The 18,776-nt window shown below is 27.9% G+C and overlaps 1 protein-coding gene across 4 annotated transcripts in view; it reads left to right on the forward strand.

Moving 5' to 3' along the window:
* Elk (Eag-like K[+] channel) overlaps positions 1-18,776 on the forward strand; it is a 231,636-nt gene that overhangs the window by 60,483 nt on the left and 152,377 nt on the right. For all 4 annotated transcript variants that reach the window (XM_089221973.1, XM_089221972.1, XM_089221975.1 and 1 more), the window contains exon 3: positions 4,261-4,494. In XM_089221973.1, coding sequence (XP_089078099.1) covers positions 4,261-4,494 — 234 coding nt within the window. The remainder of the gene's footprint in view (positions 1-4,260; positions 4,495-18,776) is intronic.

Raw genomic sequence — 18,776 nt, forward strand, 5'->3', positions numbered from 1 at the left:
ATTAAAGGGTTTTGTTTCAAATCTTAAGTTCTATAAACAATTAATTACATTAATTTAATTTATAATATTATAATAACAAAGGTATTTTTGTCGTGTGGCTGTTAGAATTGTATTAAATTTGTTGATGAATTAGAAAAGTTGAATTAATAAATAATTATACATTTACGAATTATGATTTAGTGATTCTGAGTGATTTTATTAATTACTTATTATTGAAATATATAAAAAAATGTAGGTAATATATAAATGTTTAATCAAAACAATTTTCTCATTTAGTCTAGAATGATAATATATTAGTTTATATTTTATAATTTTAATTGTAAAAATATTAAAAGTTTTAACTGTTATTTTTTTAATTTTAATATCAACAAAATTTTATTTTCCGAAAACTTGTGTTTCTTAAGTGTTTCATATGTATATTTATTTTAGTTATTTTTTGAGGATCTTAAAACTTTCTACTTTTGAATATTGTCAAAATAATAAATAAAATATATATGTAAAAACAAAATACACACTCCGTTATAAACCTTAATACATTCACATCACTCCACTTAGAATCCAAAAATTATTTTTTTGATACTTAAAATATATTAAAATAATGATTGAATACCTTAGAACTTTGTATCACATAATGTCACATAAAGTCAGTATAATGATAGGTAGCCATTAAAAGTTAAACTATTGACGTTCGACATGTATCTTATATTTTGAGAAAAAGTGTTCGGTGTTTATTGTTTAAATAATTACTTCGTATAAATAATGAATGGAATAATCATGTAATAATATAGCTTGATATGGTACGGCATATTATATATAAGACACGTTATGCTATAAAGTTACGTGTTTTAGTTGATATTAGCATATATGTTTAGTTTTACATGTTTTTAATGCATTAATACAAATAATTAATGACCGTTATTAACTTAACGTAACTGCTACGCTTTGGGTTTCTTCATAAAACGTTATTATATTTATTTTTTAAAATGTTAATTAGGTGGCTATATACAGGGTGATTTTTTTATATGAACCACTCATTATTCCAAAAAATATCAATGTTTTTTAAAATATTTTTTTACAAAGTTTCATGTTGTTAAAAAATTATGTTTTTTAATATTTTTTATCCTTATAATTTTTTAAGTTTTTTGCTTTTTTGAATGGAAACCTAGAGTTTTAATTTCATTTTCCAAAGCAGAATATTTTTCTAAGTACTTTGATACGTAAAATTGAATTTTGGACGAGTAGTTTATGAGTTATAAGTGTTATAACTTATAAGCCAGGCTCGGAACTTTATGCGCTAAAAATTACTCAAATATGCGCATACATATGTGTTAAAATCATCAAAATATGCGGTATAATATGTATTATAAGTATTTAAAGTTTTGATGGCGGAGTAGAGTGGTACAGGGTTACTCCGCAAAATGTTTGTCCACTACTCCGCTTGTCTAAACTTAAAATACTTATAACTCATAAACTATTCGTCCAAAATTCGATTTTTACGTATCAAAATACTTAGAAACATATTCTGCTTTGGAATATGAAATTATAACTCTAGGCTGTCATTCAACAAAGTAAAAAACTTAAAAAATTATAAGGATAAAAAATATTAAAAAACATAATTTTTTAATAAAAACGTTGTTTTTTTAACAACACGAAACTTTGTAAAAAAATATTTTCAAAAACATTGATACTTTTTGAAATAATGAGTGGTTCATGATAAAAAAAATCACCCTGTATATATATATATATATATATATATATATTAGTCCTATCGATATTGTCTACAAAGTGATTCACCAAGCATCACCCTTTTTTAGATTCTCAACGTAGCGATTAATGTATTAATTTTAAAACAATAATGATTTTGACTCTTTTTAAGCTGCGATATTATATAGACATATTATATTTTCTAATTTTTTATTTTTTGATGTATTTTCCTTATTATGTCGATGTTTTTTTGCTCTGTGAAAAATCTTTTTATTTTTATTTTATTGAATAAATCTACAATCTATAAACATTTTTTGTATAATAAGTAGGTTTGGTAAATGACAAGTAAAAAGAAAATAGATATCATGATTTGTGTGATTAAGGAGAATACCTAATTGTAACACCCTATAACGTGACAGAATAACAATGGAAAAGAGAGAGAAAAAATTTTTTTGTTTATTTTTATTTTTATTTTTTAAGGTTTGAAGGTGTTACCTGGTACCGATCTCCGGTACTTATTAAGCTTGATTACTGAAGAATAAGATCTCTAATAATAACTTCTGCGTAGGAAGGGATTGTGTTGTTGTTCATTGTGACTAAGGGGCGAATGTAATGAAGGAAAACTTTGATTCATTAATTTTGAACTTCTATCTTTTTGTCCAGAGGTCGATTATGTTGAGGTTTATTTCTAACATACTAGAAACAGTGATTGAGTTTTCATTGGAGGCTACAATTGCCGTATCATCCGCGTAGGAACCGAGTTCGGTAGAGGAAGTTTTAGGAATGTCATGTGTAAAGATATTGCATAAGCAGTGAGCAATATTGTTGCCTTGAGGAACTACGGCTAAGATATTGAAGTAGTTTGAGTGGCTCGAGTTCTGATGTACGACGAAAGTATGATCGCTCAAATATGATTTTATCAAAAGGTAGTAAGGGCCAGGCAGAGATTTTTTAAGTTTGAAAAGTAGGCCATCAAACCAGACCCTATCAAACGCTTGTACAACGTCTAAAAAGACGGCAGCGCAGTAGTGTTTTTTCTCTTGAGCAACTGAGATAGTGTCAACTACTCTGTAGAATTGGTGAGTGGTAGAGTGATTGGTCTGAATCCAAACTGAGTGTCAGGGACAACTTTTGCCGTAATAGCAAGTGATATAAGTCTATTTAATAGGATATTTTTAAATACTTTTGATAATGTTGGGAGTAAACTTATAGAGCGATAAGAAGTTATTTTTTCAGGAGGTTTGTGGGGTTTTTGAAATCGTTATTATTATTTTTTATTTTTTTTATGTATTTTCAAAATAAATATTTCGTTTATAAATGGTTGTCATTGGTTGCTCGGACAGATGAGGTTAAAACAGGCATCAGAGTGTTGAGTTTATGAGATCAAGTAAACAATTTATATCTATAAACAAATATGAGAGTTTATTTACACAATTATTGATCTAAATATTTATTGCCTAAAGACTCAAATACAACTTAACTGATGGTCTCGACATTTCAGAAATCGTTCTTAGAAATATCAGAAAAGATTAAAGAGTACTTTCAAACCCTAATTGGAAATAAACCAAAAGCTATAATACCTGATCTAAAATACACTGAAATCGATACATATATACTGTGTTTTATAATAGTTGTTTATTTTACCCTGGGTGTAGTCGGGTCATACAGATAGTACATAATAAACCCAACGTTTTAGACCAAAACTAAATTAATCTACCATAATATTAATAGTATAATAAATTACTTTAATATAGCAAAATCGGAAAACATGACATCAAAACTTCTAGGTTGATAGATAGTTTTCGCTCAAAATTGTTTTTCGTACATATGTAATGATTTATCATCGAATACAAATTTAATCATATATGATAAAATATAATGGATAAGCCTACACAAAACACTTATGGGACAGCGTTCTCGAAATTTAGGTTTATGCTCCAACAATAGCATTGTTACTAAAAGTAACCAATAAGTAACGATTCTGGCTTATCACTATGTACTATAATAACTGTTATCAAATAAATATAATGTATTATTCCAAACATATTATTTACTTACCACATTTTTGAATATTTGAAATTGTTTTGTACCATTTATAAATTGTTTTGTGGCGATTCAAACTTTTGTTTTCTTATGAGAACCACCCTTTTTACTTTGAAATATTCAGCAGATAATATTTTTGAAAGTTTGTAAGTACTTTCTTAATATTTGAAATAGTAGTTACCAGTTTTTGGTATTTAACTTAACGTTATAGAAAAAAGGCAGGGGGTGAGCATTTTTGGGTAATCGTATTGTATGACTCGTTAGCATTTACAAAGCAGTTTTTTTTATTATTCACGATATAATATAATTCTAATAATATAATAAAATATAATAATGTAATATTTTTAATATTACTTAGTTGAATGATATGCCTGTTCTGATAGAATTTAAAGTGTATACAAATAATATTTACACTGTTGTGGGATCATAATATATTATTATGTTGTAATTATTGTGTATATGTATAATGTATGTGGAATGATATATTGTATATTGTGTTTTGTTGTCTTGCAGATAGTAATTTCGTGCTCGGAAATGCTCAAGTGCCATCACTGTATCCGATAGTGTACTGTTCAGACGGATTCTGCGAACTCACTGGGTTTGCCCGGGCGCAAATTATGCAGAAGGGTTGCGCCTGTAAGTTTCTATTTGGTCCGGATACTAGTGACGACCACGTTACACAAATTGAAAAGGCATTAGAATGCAAAGCTGAACTAAAACTGGAATTGATTTTCTACAAAAAAAATGGTGAGTTTAGAAATGTTATCCTTATACATTATACGATATTATAAGACAACCATAATTATTCAACCGCATAATAAAATTGAAAAAAAAAATTCAATTTCTAACTGATAACTTGGGTAAGTGGGCGTATGGAAATTGTTTTTAATTTTAATAATATCAATTGATTTACGTGATAAAATACATAAGTATGTAAAGCGTTTGTATATGGATAAACTAATTCGTGCACCGTAGTGAACTTAACAGAGTACGTAATATTATGTCAATCTTACTCATGTTTAGTAAGCGGTTTATTTATTATTTGTTTTTAAACCATAGTTTAAGCATATATCACTTTTTATTAGTATCATCTCAGTATTCTGGTCGCTATTCAATTTGACGACCATTATAACAAACTTCAATCAAATATTTTATGAAAAATTTAATGTTTTTTTCTAATAATAAAAAAATGTTAGATATTGCCTGGTCTACGGTTAAAAAAATCCCCAACGAAATATTGTTTTTGAATATTCCAAAATGAAAACGAAATGATTTGCATTAACGTTTGAATGTATTAAAACAACCAATGGTCCACAATAAGATATAGGTAGCATTGCTTATTAGATTCTGAACGAAGTGATGAATGTATTGATTTTACAATGATGTGTTTTTTTGTTGTTTGTGTACAGCATAATTAGTCGAAATAATGATTTAATTTCAAACTTTGGGGGTGGTTTCCGATGGAAAAGTGAATATCGTTGGTGCATTACCTATAGAAGTCAAAAGTAAATATTTTCCAACAGTTTTCAAAAAAATCGAGAAAAACAAAAAAAAATGACAGAAAAACGGGAATTTTTACACAAAACCAGTTTTTGACCAAATCAATTTTTTTATATGGTTGTAATTCAAAAACTAATCACTATAAATACGAGTACTTGAAATTTTTACCTAATGTTTATGTTAGTGACATCTATATACAGTTTAATTTTCAAAAAAATTTGAATTTTTTTGACTTATTTATAGACCACTGAAATTTTCGATTTTTTTTGAAGTGTCGGTAAAAAAATGTTGGATCACCAAAAAAACTTGAAAATGTATACAAGGTTCCTTATGAGTTGTTATTATTGTAGCTGAAAAAATTAAAAATTCTAAGTGCTTTTGAATTTTAAATTTTTACGAAATAGCGTTACGATAACGATTTATCCTCAAACGATTTTAAACATTTGTTATTATTCAAAAAGTATAAGCCGTAGACACTTGAAAATTTTACAGTTATTTAGATTGGCATTTTCCTTACATGATTTAATTTTCAAAATATTTTGACTTTTTTTGAGATATTTATAGGTAACTGAAATTTTCAATTTTTTTGACATTTATTTTTGAAGTGTCGATAAAATATTTTTGGCCCTATCAAAATACTTGAAAATTTAATACAAAGTTTCTCATAAGTTATTCTTATAGTGATTAAAAAATTATAAGAATACATGTCATAGGTACAATTTTTTTTTTTATTAGCATTTGAAGTTCAAATATTGACAAAAATTCGTTAAAACCATGAATATTTTTTTTTTGTGACTGTCATCACTCATCACGTTTTGGGGCAGTAAAAGTGCTTCGATTTTTGACTTCAGTACCTCGTTCGATCAGAAAGTGAATCTAGTTGACACTTTGAGGGGTCAAAACTAGAAAATGTAAAATGAATAAAACAAACTAAAAATATGGAAAAACGGGAAATTTTAAGCACACTCATTTTTCGACAAAATCGATTTTGATTTTTGATGTAACTTTAAAACAAATGACCATTGATACATGATATTTTCACCGAATGTTTATATAAATATATTCTATCCACCATGAAATTTTCAAACATTTTTTGACTTAAGTTAAACTATTCATAGGTATATGCAATTTTCGATCATTATTAGTTTTTTTTAAATTAATATCGATAAAAATTTATTTTTTGGGTGGAAAATTTGAAAATTTAATACAAGGCTCTTAACATATTATTACAATAAGCAGTTGAAAATTAAAAGAAATTCATAATCACAATTTTTGTTTTATAAGCATTTAAATTTTGAATTTTGTCAAAATACATAAAAATCACTTTTTTCAAGGTTAGGTTAGGTTAGATCAATTCGCAAATTGTTTTAAGCTAGAAACTCATAAAAAATTTTCTTTTTAAATCTAAGATTTGAAAATTTAATACATGATTCCTTACACATTTGTCAATCTTTATCACAAAAAATATTTTCACCGGAAATTCAAATTAAATTTTTATTAGCATTTGAATTTCAAATATTGACTTAATACGTAAAAATTACGACAATTTTCAAATTATCTTAGATCGAAATTCATAAAAGTTTTTCTTTTTAATTCTAAGATTTGATAATTTAATACAAGGCTCATAATATATTTTTACAATAGCAGTTGAAAAATAAAATAAATGTATAGCCACAATTTTTTTTTTACATGTATTCAAGTTTTAATTTTGACAACATACGTAAAAATCACAAAAATTCGTAAATTATTTTATTCTAGAAATTCATAAAAAATTTTCCTTTTATACCTAAGATTTGAAAATTTAATACAAGGCTCCTAAAATAGTTTTACAATAGCATTTGAAAAATAAAAGAAATATGTAGTCACAAATTTTTTTTTATAAGCATTTACAGTTCAAATTTTGACTAAATACATAAAAATTACGGCAATGTTCAAATCATCTTAGATCGAAATTCATAAAAGTTTTTCTTTTTAATTCTAAGATTTAAAAATTTAATACAAGGCTCATAATATAGTTTTGCAATAGCAGTTGAAAAATAAAAGAAATATATAGCTACATTTTGTTTTTACATGCATTCAAATTTTAATTTTGACAACATACGTAAAAAATAAAAATCACGAAAATTCGTAAATTATTTTATTCTAGAAATTCATAAAAAATTTTCCTTTTATACCTAAGATTTGAAAATTTAATACAAAGCTCCTTACAAGTTTTTCAATCTTTATCACCAAAAAAATGTCCACCGGAAATTCAAATTAAATTTTTATTAGTATTTGAATTTCAAATATTGACAAAAATTCGTCAAAACCATGAATATTTGCAAATTATTTTGTAGTTCAAAATTCATAATATTGTTTATATTTATATCTAAGGTTATAAAATTCAACACTAAGTTTTTCATAAGTTTTGCTTCAAATAGCTATAGAGAAAATTTGAAGCGTCATTATAGGAAAAATGTTTTGAGCGTTTGAGTTGTAACGGAGTACGACATAAAACGGTCCTTTTCAGGACCACTAACAACTAAAAACCACATGCAACACATATTAAACGCAGTTCCAAACGGCAGGTTTTACATAGTAAAGTTCAACGGTATGACAAGGAAAAACCGCACTGAGCTAGTAACAGCCACCAGGCAACGATACGATGATGACTCGTCATACCAACAATCTACAAACAATCAGCAACAACTTTACCGATCCAAATGGGTATATATACCAGTAGATTTCAGAAACTCTTTACTCTTCAACTTCATCTCTAATCGTCAACAAGTAATCAAGAACTATTACTACACCGACGACTAGAGATCAGAAGAACAACCTACACCGACTCTACAGCTCAAGTTCAGATCGCCGAGCAGACCAGCGTCGAGGCGAAGCGAACGCAGCGTGACCAGAATCAGCCGACCAATAATAGTCGGAGAACGAAGACCATCGAACCGGCAGCAACAAATTCGACGACGTTGAGTATCCGGGACGACAAGTGAAACCACCGGACCGAACGTCATACAACATTATATACACGATTGCTGTCATCGACACCGTTCTCTCCCTTACCGACCACTTGCTAAAGTACCGTCGACCCGAGCTCCTTTCCATCAAGTAGTAGCCGCTTGCACAAGCTACGCGCTACTGGTGGAGGACTCCTTCCCATCTTATAATTCTATATAAATAATTATCTCACACCCATTATATGTGATAGGACCGAACGATAACATCGTCGGTCGAACACGAGCTCTCACCACGTCAGTCCGCTTGTGTAAGTCTGACTGACGCATTCGTGAATCTCACTCCCCCCGAGATATTGTACAAATATTAAATAATATATTACTTGTATAAATAAAAGACCAGCCATTAAATCCTAAAACCAAGGTATATTTATTTCTACAAAGAACGGTTGGTACTTAAACTTACCACACCGTATCAGAGTTTTAAATTTTTATGAAATCGTGTAATGATAACGATTTATCCTCAAACCCGGTATATGTATATTTATGATAATATAAGCCATAAGGTATTATGAATTATGATAACTACATGCAATGTTTTTGGAGAAATTGATTAACCATGCCTTATTAAAAATGCGTCCTAATTGAAAAATAATATATTTGTTACAAAATAGAATATACGAGTATGACAATATTTAAATATAATATATCCCTAGACTGACAAATCATCTCCGTTCAGAATTGTTTTTCGTATACAATGACACCTATTATTGCATTCAAATCTAACCTACCCTAGTCAGAGGTCCACCCCACCACCTAATGTACAGCAGAGCGACATCCGCCTTCCCGCTTTTTTTAGATTACATTTTTTCGTGTTAATTATATTTTATCAATAAAAACTAAAAACTATAGGGCTGAGATTACAATTGATTTTTTTATTACCTTAATTTCCGGGTCGAGTTAACATAAAAAAATTAAGTCACCAGCTGAGTTTACATCTATACTATAAGAATATTATAATATATTTATATTTTAGTGTAGATATATTTATATTAGTATAATACTTCATCATTCTATACATTGCATTTTGACATATGTTATAAACTTAGTTATAATATAGTTATATCTTGGTTATAAATACAACATTTTTTTATGATTTAAAAATTTAAACTATAAACGCTTATAAAAAAAAATTGTGACCAACAATTTTTAATTTTTTTTATCTTCAATAAGAACAACTCATAAGGAACCTTGTATACATTTTCAAGTTTTTTTGGTGATCCAAAATTTTTTTACCGACACTTCAAAAAAAAATTCTCATAAAAATCGAAAATTTCAGTGGTCTATATATGACTCAAAAAAGTCAAACATTTTTGAAAATTAAACTGTATATAGATAACACTAACATAAATATTTGGTGAAAATTTCAAGTATTTAAAGTGATTAGTTTTTGAATTACCATATAAAAAAATCGATTTGGTCAAAAACTGGTTTTGCGTAAAAATTCCCGTTTTTCTGTTACTTTTTTTGTTGTTTTTCTTGATTTTTTTGAAAACTGTTGGAAAATGTTTACTTTTGATCTCTATAATGCACCAAGGATATTCACTTTTCCATCGGAAACTACCCCCAAAGTTTGAAATTAAATCATTATTTCGACTAGTTATGCTGTACACAGACAAAAAAACACATCATTGTAAAATCAATACATTCATCTCTCCGTTCAGAATCTAATAAAGGAATATGTTGTTACATCTATAATCATTTAAATTTGATTAAATGCTCCTGTTCTCCATCGTAATCGCCTTTGGTTTTAACTATCCCATTTGTCATTTGTGTAAGGTCAGCTTAAAACTTGTTTTCTTTTATATGTTTGATAAAACTTAAAAGTTATGTTATGATCTTGTATTCTTGTTAGTAAATAGTAATAACATTTGAACAAAAAATTAAATGTTGTATTTACGAAACATAGGTTTTGATAAATGATAATATTGATATAATGATATTAATATAGTTATATGCCTATATTAATTAATATATTAATCTATCAATCTATGGTTTACAATAATATCATCATTGTAAAATAATAATAATCATAATAACTTGAGAATAAAATAATAATATGACATCGCATATTATTGTATACAAATAATAAAATCAACATTATTAAATTTAAATGAAATATAATAACACCTCATAACCTATATATATGTGAACAATTTAATATTCAAAATTAAATTGTGTAGTGGATGATGCTTACTGTACTACAGATAACCTTTCCAAAAAGATATTTACTTCTTACAAATCGTCGTTTCCGAGTAAACACGTAATAAATAACAGCTGTTAATAATAAAAATATTTAACAGTTAATTAATTCAAAAATATAAAACTATAATATTTGGACTGAAGATGTGCATGTGTTGCTAAAGCTATTCGACACACTCCAAAACTGGACCTACAGTCTATGGTAAAAATATTATGTTATAAGACTATAGATGACTATGAAATGAAAATCGAAAACGGTTTCCATGTTTGTCTTATCTTCAACCACACTAGAAATTTAAACAAAATTATAATAACCTATACTATATCTATAGTTTACTACTATTATAATCTGTGGCATAAACATATCGACGGGAAAGTTAGGGTGGATAATTTCCTCCCTAGCGAGATTTGACTTGTGGTATTTTATGTTGTAATAATTCTCGTAAATTAGATTCCAGAAACATCAATCTTAAATATATACTATCCGCGTCCACAGCCATGAAGGCCGGTAAGCGATTTTAATCTATGTCCAATCATAATATAGTCATAAAGACTTATTATTATAATGATCACGATATATTATAAAAATCTACCTTTTACAAAAACAAGAAATTTGTTTATATATTGTAATATTGTATCATAACTATATAAAACCAATATATTCATTGCCCCACTCATAATCTAAAATATGCATTTTAACTAAAATGCAATTATTAGGTATATACTATTAGTTATTAAATATATTTTTTATTTTATTTTAACTAGTTGAAAAACTAGTTTTGACTTTGTGAGATAACAACGAGACAACGCTAAAGAGTATGTAAAAAACAGAAAGTCTCTCCAGGTAAATTAATAAAATAAAAATAATAATTTGGTTCCATGGATATTGTGATATCAAAAATAAAATAAACTTATTTACAAATCATTTGTTAATTCAATCAACTGGTGTATAAGATAAAATAATAGTTTATTTCCGAGAATTATATGATAATGTAATTAATTATGATACAGATGATCAACAATTTTAAAAACGCGTGTTACCACAGTATTGCAGTATTATACATTGAAAAAGTTTTGGACGAAAACCAAATTTAATGCACCCGTGTGACTACCTATGAATATTGTCATTATTTTTACAACATAAAATAATAAAAACGCTGATAAGGGAAATTGATTGAACAAAGAGTTGTTCATAATGTAAATTTAACTTAAAAATACATTATTTAATAATATCGATTATTATTTGTATTGAAATTAACAATATTTTAAGTATGAAGATAATATTTAAAACTTGTATATTATATTTATATCATATATTGTGATCAATTTGCTATTTGAAATTTATGTATAAACATAAACGATGACATTTTGATTGATTATAAACGTTGTGGACTAGACTATTTCACAAATTTGGGGCATAAATCTACCTACCTACGAATTTTTGGTTTATTAAAACTTAAATATTGAGATTATAATGATTCATATAAAAGGCAATCTTAGATTTGTTGTAATAATATAGAAACTACCTATTTATTTTAGAGTTATGGGACACATAATAATATTATGTAACACTATCTATTTAAAACTTTAATAATAAATTACGCATCATTAAACTTTTCTCTGGAGAAAAGCGAGTTGAAACTAGCATCAAAGCCAACTCTTTTATGGGACAATCCATCACAAACTTTTAAGACAAATATTTCAAGGAGTAAAATTGTACTTTATTCAAACGGCGTATACATGATCAAACTGAGATGGATTCCATATTACCTTTGACTTGCAGTATCGAAGGATGAAAAGTTAAAATGTGAAAGGTATTTTTATTTTAGATTCTGAGCGGAGCGATGAATGCATTGATTTTACCATGATGTGTGTTTTTATTTATTTTTTTTGTGTGTCTGTCATCACGTTTTGGGGCAGTAAAAATGCTTCGATTTTTGACTTCAGTACCTCTTTCGATCAGAAAGTGAATCTAGTTGTACTTTGGGGGGTCAAAAGTAAAAAATGTTATTAATAACTGTATTTTGTCTATGTAATTTTAAAACAAATGACCATAGATATATGAAACTTTCATCGAATATTTATATAAGTATATTCTATCCACCATGCAATTTTCAAAAATGTTCGATTTAAGTTGAACTATTCATAGGCATTTGAAATTTTCGATCATTATTAGTTTTTTTTTAAATTAATATCGATAAAAATTTATTTGTTAGGCAGAAAAGCTTGAAAATTTAATAAAAGGCTCTTAACATATTGTTACAATAGCAGTTGAAAAATAAAAGAAATTCATAGTCACAATTTTTTTTCATATGCATTCAAAGTTCGAATTTTGACAAAATTCGTAAAAATCACAAAAATTCACAAAATATTTTAAGCTAGAAATTCATAAAAGTTTTTCTTTTTAATTCTAAGATTTGAAAATTTAATACAAGACTCCTAACATATTTTCACAATAGCAGTTACAAAATAAAAGAAATACATAGTCACAATTTTTTTTATAAGCATTCAAAGTTTGAATTTTAGACAACATACGTAAAAATCATGAAAATTCGCAAATTATTTTAAACTAGAAATTCATAAATTTACTTTTGAAATCTAAGATTTGAAATTTTTTAATAATCTATAATATACAGATAAACCGTCTTCGCTCAGAATCGTTTTTCGTATACAATGATATAATATCATTGGATTCAAATTTAATTCCATCCATTACAGTAACCCACTTGTAACCTACTGTACAGCAGAGCGACATCAACGACTTACCCGCCTTTTTTTATTTAATTATTCTCTATTATTTATTTGTAGTTAACTAGTTATGAGTATTTAAACTTAAGATGAGCGTGGCAATAAATCATATTTGTATAGCCTTAGATTATGAAAATATATATTAAAAATGTTCATCAATATTTAAATAACAATGCAAATATTTTTACTACTCTAACATGTAATAACATATTGTGAAATTGCGACCATTACCTTGTAGTTCGTATATTATGTAGTATTTTAATTGATTAGAATAAAAGATCGAATATATCCCAATGTCGTACAACACAAAATAAATTACGGTATAGTAGAATTTATGTGAATGTGCAATAAATTTGAACGAAATCGAGTGCATTCGATTTCGTGTGGCAAAAGTGAATTGGTAATAGTGAAGTTTTTATAAATGAATACACAAGAATGAAGAAGTTTAAGGGCTGGATTTATGGTGAAATAATGAAGCTTTTTACCCTCTCACACCTATAAAATAGATATATTATGTAGAATTACACAAGATTTTATCGATGCCATAATATAAATATAATTATTGTATTGTATTTATGAATATTAGTTTATTATTAATAATTAAATCAATTTAATATTTAAAAAGATAAAATATAAAATAATTCACCAAAAAAATCAAAAGATATAATAGATATAGATATATAAAACCTACTCAATGTGCCAAATTGTAAATTAATGTTTTACAAAAAGAAAATATTGATATTCTATAAGTTTTTAATGCAAATTGAATTGTATACTTGCACACACAGTATACCTATAAAAATGATTCCCAATCTGTTATTATCCAATGCAATATTATGTAAGTTAAACATTGTAAACCCCTTTTTTTAATGAAAAATTATTTATTCAAATCATGAGAATTGAATTTTTTTTACTCGTATGAGGGGGTGGCCTGATTCCCATATAAAATACGAGAAAATGTTGAATGTATTATGGGCTTGGCCAAAAATATAATATTATATAACTGCAACCTATACAATATGAAGTCATAGAGTTTGATCACTGAAAAATATTATACTCTTCCCTCTGAAATCACCCATTCTACGCCCATGTTATATGTAAATTATATAACATGACGAGCATCGTTCGTTAAACGGGTACAACACATCTCTCATCAAACGATGCAGTTGTCGTTGAACAATAAATTGTTGGTTAGCCTTAGCTGTGTTTATAATATAAAATTATCTATGCCCATTCCCTTGAGTAAATGGGTAGGCTCAATTTTGATGGTTAAAAACAAAAAACATTTCGAGCATAATATTATACAACTGTATAGTCTGTACATGAAATTATAGAGTTTGATGTCGGAAAAATATTATATTCATACTTCCAAAATTGTCCATTCCATTCCTTTGCTATACGTATACTTTTTTTTATTAGAAAAGAAAAAAAATAGGTAATTTTGATGGGTTTTAATTATTATTTGTACAAGGCGTGGTTGCGTGATAGAAGAGGGTGCCCACTGCCCAGTGACACTACTTCAAAATTGATGTATGTATTTAGTAGGTCTCGTGTCCATTTTCGTTTGAAGCGGTGGATTGGATTATATAGAAGTGAGAGGGAGGAGAAGTTAGAGATGAGAAGATTTGAATGATTTATAGTACTTTTATGAAATTTTTTGTAGTGATTTGACGCAATTTCGGAGATAGTTAGAATTTTCAAGTCATTGTGTAGATTGAGATTGCTGACATACCAGAGAGAGTTGTTTAAGAGTCAGAGATTTATTAATTTAAAGGCTTGGAATTTATTTAAGTTGGAGTTTCTAGAGGTTCCCCAAATTTGTATGCCATGGCCATTGCTGGTTGAATGATTTGTTTATATATGAGAAGTTTATTTTTAAGAAAGAGATTAGAACACAAGAGCTATCTGAATTTATGGAGTTTTAGATTGAGAGAAGATTTTTTGTTTTTTTATGGGTTGCTGAAGTTAATCAAGGTGCAGTCCAAGATATTTTTCAGAGTTTTGTGTTTGAATTATTTTGTTATTTAATATTAAAGGTTGACTATTTTTATGACCAAGATTAAATGGAACGAGAGTTGATTTATTGTAATTAATTTTTATACTCCGCTTGTGAAACCAGTGCTGTATGATTATAAGATGTTTTTGAAGATGGTTTGTGGCAGTTTGAAGACATTTTATTGAAAAACAGACTCGCGGTATCGTCAAAGATAGCTAGAATAGAATTATTTGAGTTTAGTATGTCAGAGGTAAATAGATTATATAAGGCAGGAGCGAGAATGCTGCCTTGAGGAACCTCAGCATTTATAGAGGGAGATGACGAAAGTGTTCTATTCAAGGGGAAGGATTTGACAGTATAAAATAGAGGCGCAGAAAGAAAACGAATTTTGTATAGCAGACAAACGTGTACTTATAGTATATATTATGATATGACGTACATCGTTCGTTAAACGGATTCGACACATCTATCATCAATCTGTACAGTTATCGTCGAACAACATTGTAATTTTCTTTACTTTTGCAGCCGTGTGCAGAGGTTTAGTTAAATGTCACGGATTTTACTTAGATGAACATGAACTATTCGAGCTAAGAGATTTCAACGAACTTTAGCAACGGATTAGGTTATAAAATGTCCACGAGGGAAGACTGTTTTGTGGCTATCACAGAATCTATTAAAAGGCAGTTGATGGTCGTTCCGATTCCGAACACGTATAATGTGAAAAATTCGTTTGCGAAAACTGCAGACAAAATAATAATACAAAATGTAATTCTAGTTTTGTACCAAAAAAAGCTCATATTCTGTAATTAAAAAATTATGACAATCTAATTAGAAATGATTATCATAAACGTTGGTATTTATCGAGGACAATCGTCTTTGGGCTGTATTAATCGTACTAAAGTTACAGTAATATTGAACTAAGATTATTTTACACCTGTTTAACGATAATTAAACTCAAACAATTTAGATTAATAATTTTGCACTCGAGGCTTAAAGTGTATGTCAGTTTCTTATTTCTTTTTTTTTTTTGTATTCAGGTTATTATAATGATCAAAATTTATCAAGTTGTATCTCTTCAATCATTTTAAAAATAGATATTTTACCTTAAAATACAAATATTTCATAAAAGGTCAAATAAATTTAAGTTTTTTTATTATTGTTATACTTTTAAAAATCTATCAAATTAATAACTTGAAAATCAAACGTTATTTCAGAAATATTCTTAGCAGACCTCCTAAATGCACAATATTCAACACAAAATGAATTATTGTATTATTGATACATGAAGTAAAAATATTAATATTATGTTAAAACATCAATTTATAGCAGGGATGGGCAACTCAAAGTAACTAGCGGTCCACTTTTAAATACTTTAAAATCTAGCGGGCCGCAATACATAGGAGAAAGCAAAAAAAAAAAGGTCCATTAAATTTACTAACGGCAGTACGGATATGACTAAACCGAAAATGAAATAAATACTATGTTAGCTACGCCATTATAAGTATATATATAGACATTTAATAATTTAGTTTCGGTTTAAAACTAGATAAGAATTTATATACACATTTTATCGAAAAACATAATAACATAAAAAAAAAAACAGATAATCGCTAAAATTATATGAAGTAATTTGAAAATGTAGCGCGGGCCAGATAAAAAAGGTTCGAGGGCCGCATGCGGCCCGCGGGCCGCCAGTAGCCCATCCCTGATTTATAGCATCAACAACTGGTGTTCACTTTTTAAAAATATTATCATAAATCTAAATAAATCATAATAATAATTATTATTATTTATGCATATTTACGCCTTAATTTCTGAAGTTATTCGCGTTTTTAAAATGATACACGAACGACTTAATTTAATTTAATTATTAGCATTGTTTAATGTCAAGGGATCAATTTTTATTAAAATTCAGAACTCATTAAAGCGCTTGATTTGTTACAGGTAATATGCTTGATTTTATAAACTTATAAACTTGTAACAGCGGATTTTTCTATAAAGTGAGCTGTACTTTGGTCTTTGATCACTTGTTTCCTCGTATTTTCAGTTGAATGATTTAGGTTTGGATTTAACAAGTTGAATTATTATATGGTTAAAAATTACTGAACGTTATAGTGAGTGTTTGGGAAATACAAGGGAATAAAATAGTACGAGTTCGAGTTCTATATATCTATGGTTTAGAGACGAGTTACATTGTGATAAATACATCATGAGAATAATAGACAGACGATGAAAAACATATAACGCGTCTCTTGAAATGGTAGAAGTTTTAAATAATTTTAACTTTCACCATCCAACAGCAATCGCCAGCATTTCTCCATGAGATTAATGTGGTCTGAGCATTGTTAATCTGTACATTAAAAGCTCTACTATGAACTTGACACTATGGTATACTATTTGATACTATTGGTGTTATCCAAAGACCTTACAATACTTGACCAGAAACGTGTTTAGAACGGCATTATGAGTGGCGTTAAAAATGTTGACGGTGATGTATGCTGTTTTGACGGAAAAATACAGTGATGTAAGTTGCCTTAATGACAAAATACAATAATCTATATATTACGTCGTCTACACAGAAAAACCTTGTAAGTAAAAATTAAAAAAAATTTTTTTTCTTTTATTGGATGCATTGAACATTTCTGCACATTTTGATATCATAATATCATTGTTTTTCCCGCTATCTTCATATGATAATACACTAAAACAGAAACTCGTAACTACAGTATCAATACAAAACAGTCATAGATTTTCGCTTCTCCTGAACAATTTGATAAAAGTGACTTACGAGGTTTTGTTGTGTAGCCGATTATGTATAAATCCTATCCCGCAGCAGTCACAGAATCATAAATTTTGATTAAAGAAGTAAACAAAAATTGCCTCTAACTTTTGTTTGTTTTCTTACACACATTAGATTTCTAGTAGTATAAACTATAAAGTCAATGACGTTATCGCATTACAGTCGATTACCAAGACCAAAGCGGTCACCGTTAACCATCGACCATGTTATCGATTAACAATAATGCCACTACAACCTGCCCACGTTTTTATGTTTATACACCGTCGGCCGTTGTATACAAACGTGTTGATGACAACGAGCGCGACGTATCGAGTGGTTCAGCCACCATTTTTGATAAACGAATTTTTACACACACACAGTGTGTTTAATTTTTTAGTGTGTTCCGTTCTCCTGCTTATATGTTTCGCTTTAAACAATGATCGGTAGTGTTTTGAAACGCTTGCATATGTCCATCGTTTTCGCCGTATCTTAATGTCGAGATCTCGTGGTGTATTCGTCAGCAGTCAACGTGGATAAGACTGTGAGTCAATCGATCGCCAAGAAGGCTTGGACGGCCAACGAGAAGGTTAAGGAGCCAGGTCAGAATTATATGTTTAAAATGTCACATTAGTTAATAATTGAATGATAATTTGTTAGAGTAGTTGACTTAATAAGAAAATGTTATATTATATCATGGTTTTCTTTTTTTTTTAAACTATGTAATATATAATATAGTTATCCATAATAATACCATTATTATACTTCATATCATTTAATTTTTTGTCCGTAAGTCATGTCT

Source organism: Diuraphis noxia, unplaced genomic scaffold (assembly GCF_037042655.1).
Source record: "Diuraphis noxia isolate RWA-SAM2 unplaced genomic scaffold, SU_Dnox_SAM2 contig0003, whole genome shotgun sequence".
Classification (NCBI taxonomy): domain Eukaryota; kingdom Metazoa; phylum Arthropoda; class Insecta; order Hemiptera; family Aphididae; genus Diuraphis; species Diuraphis noxia.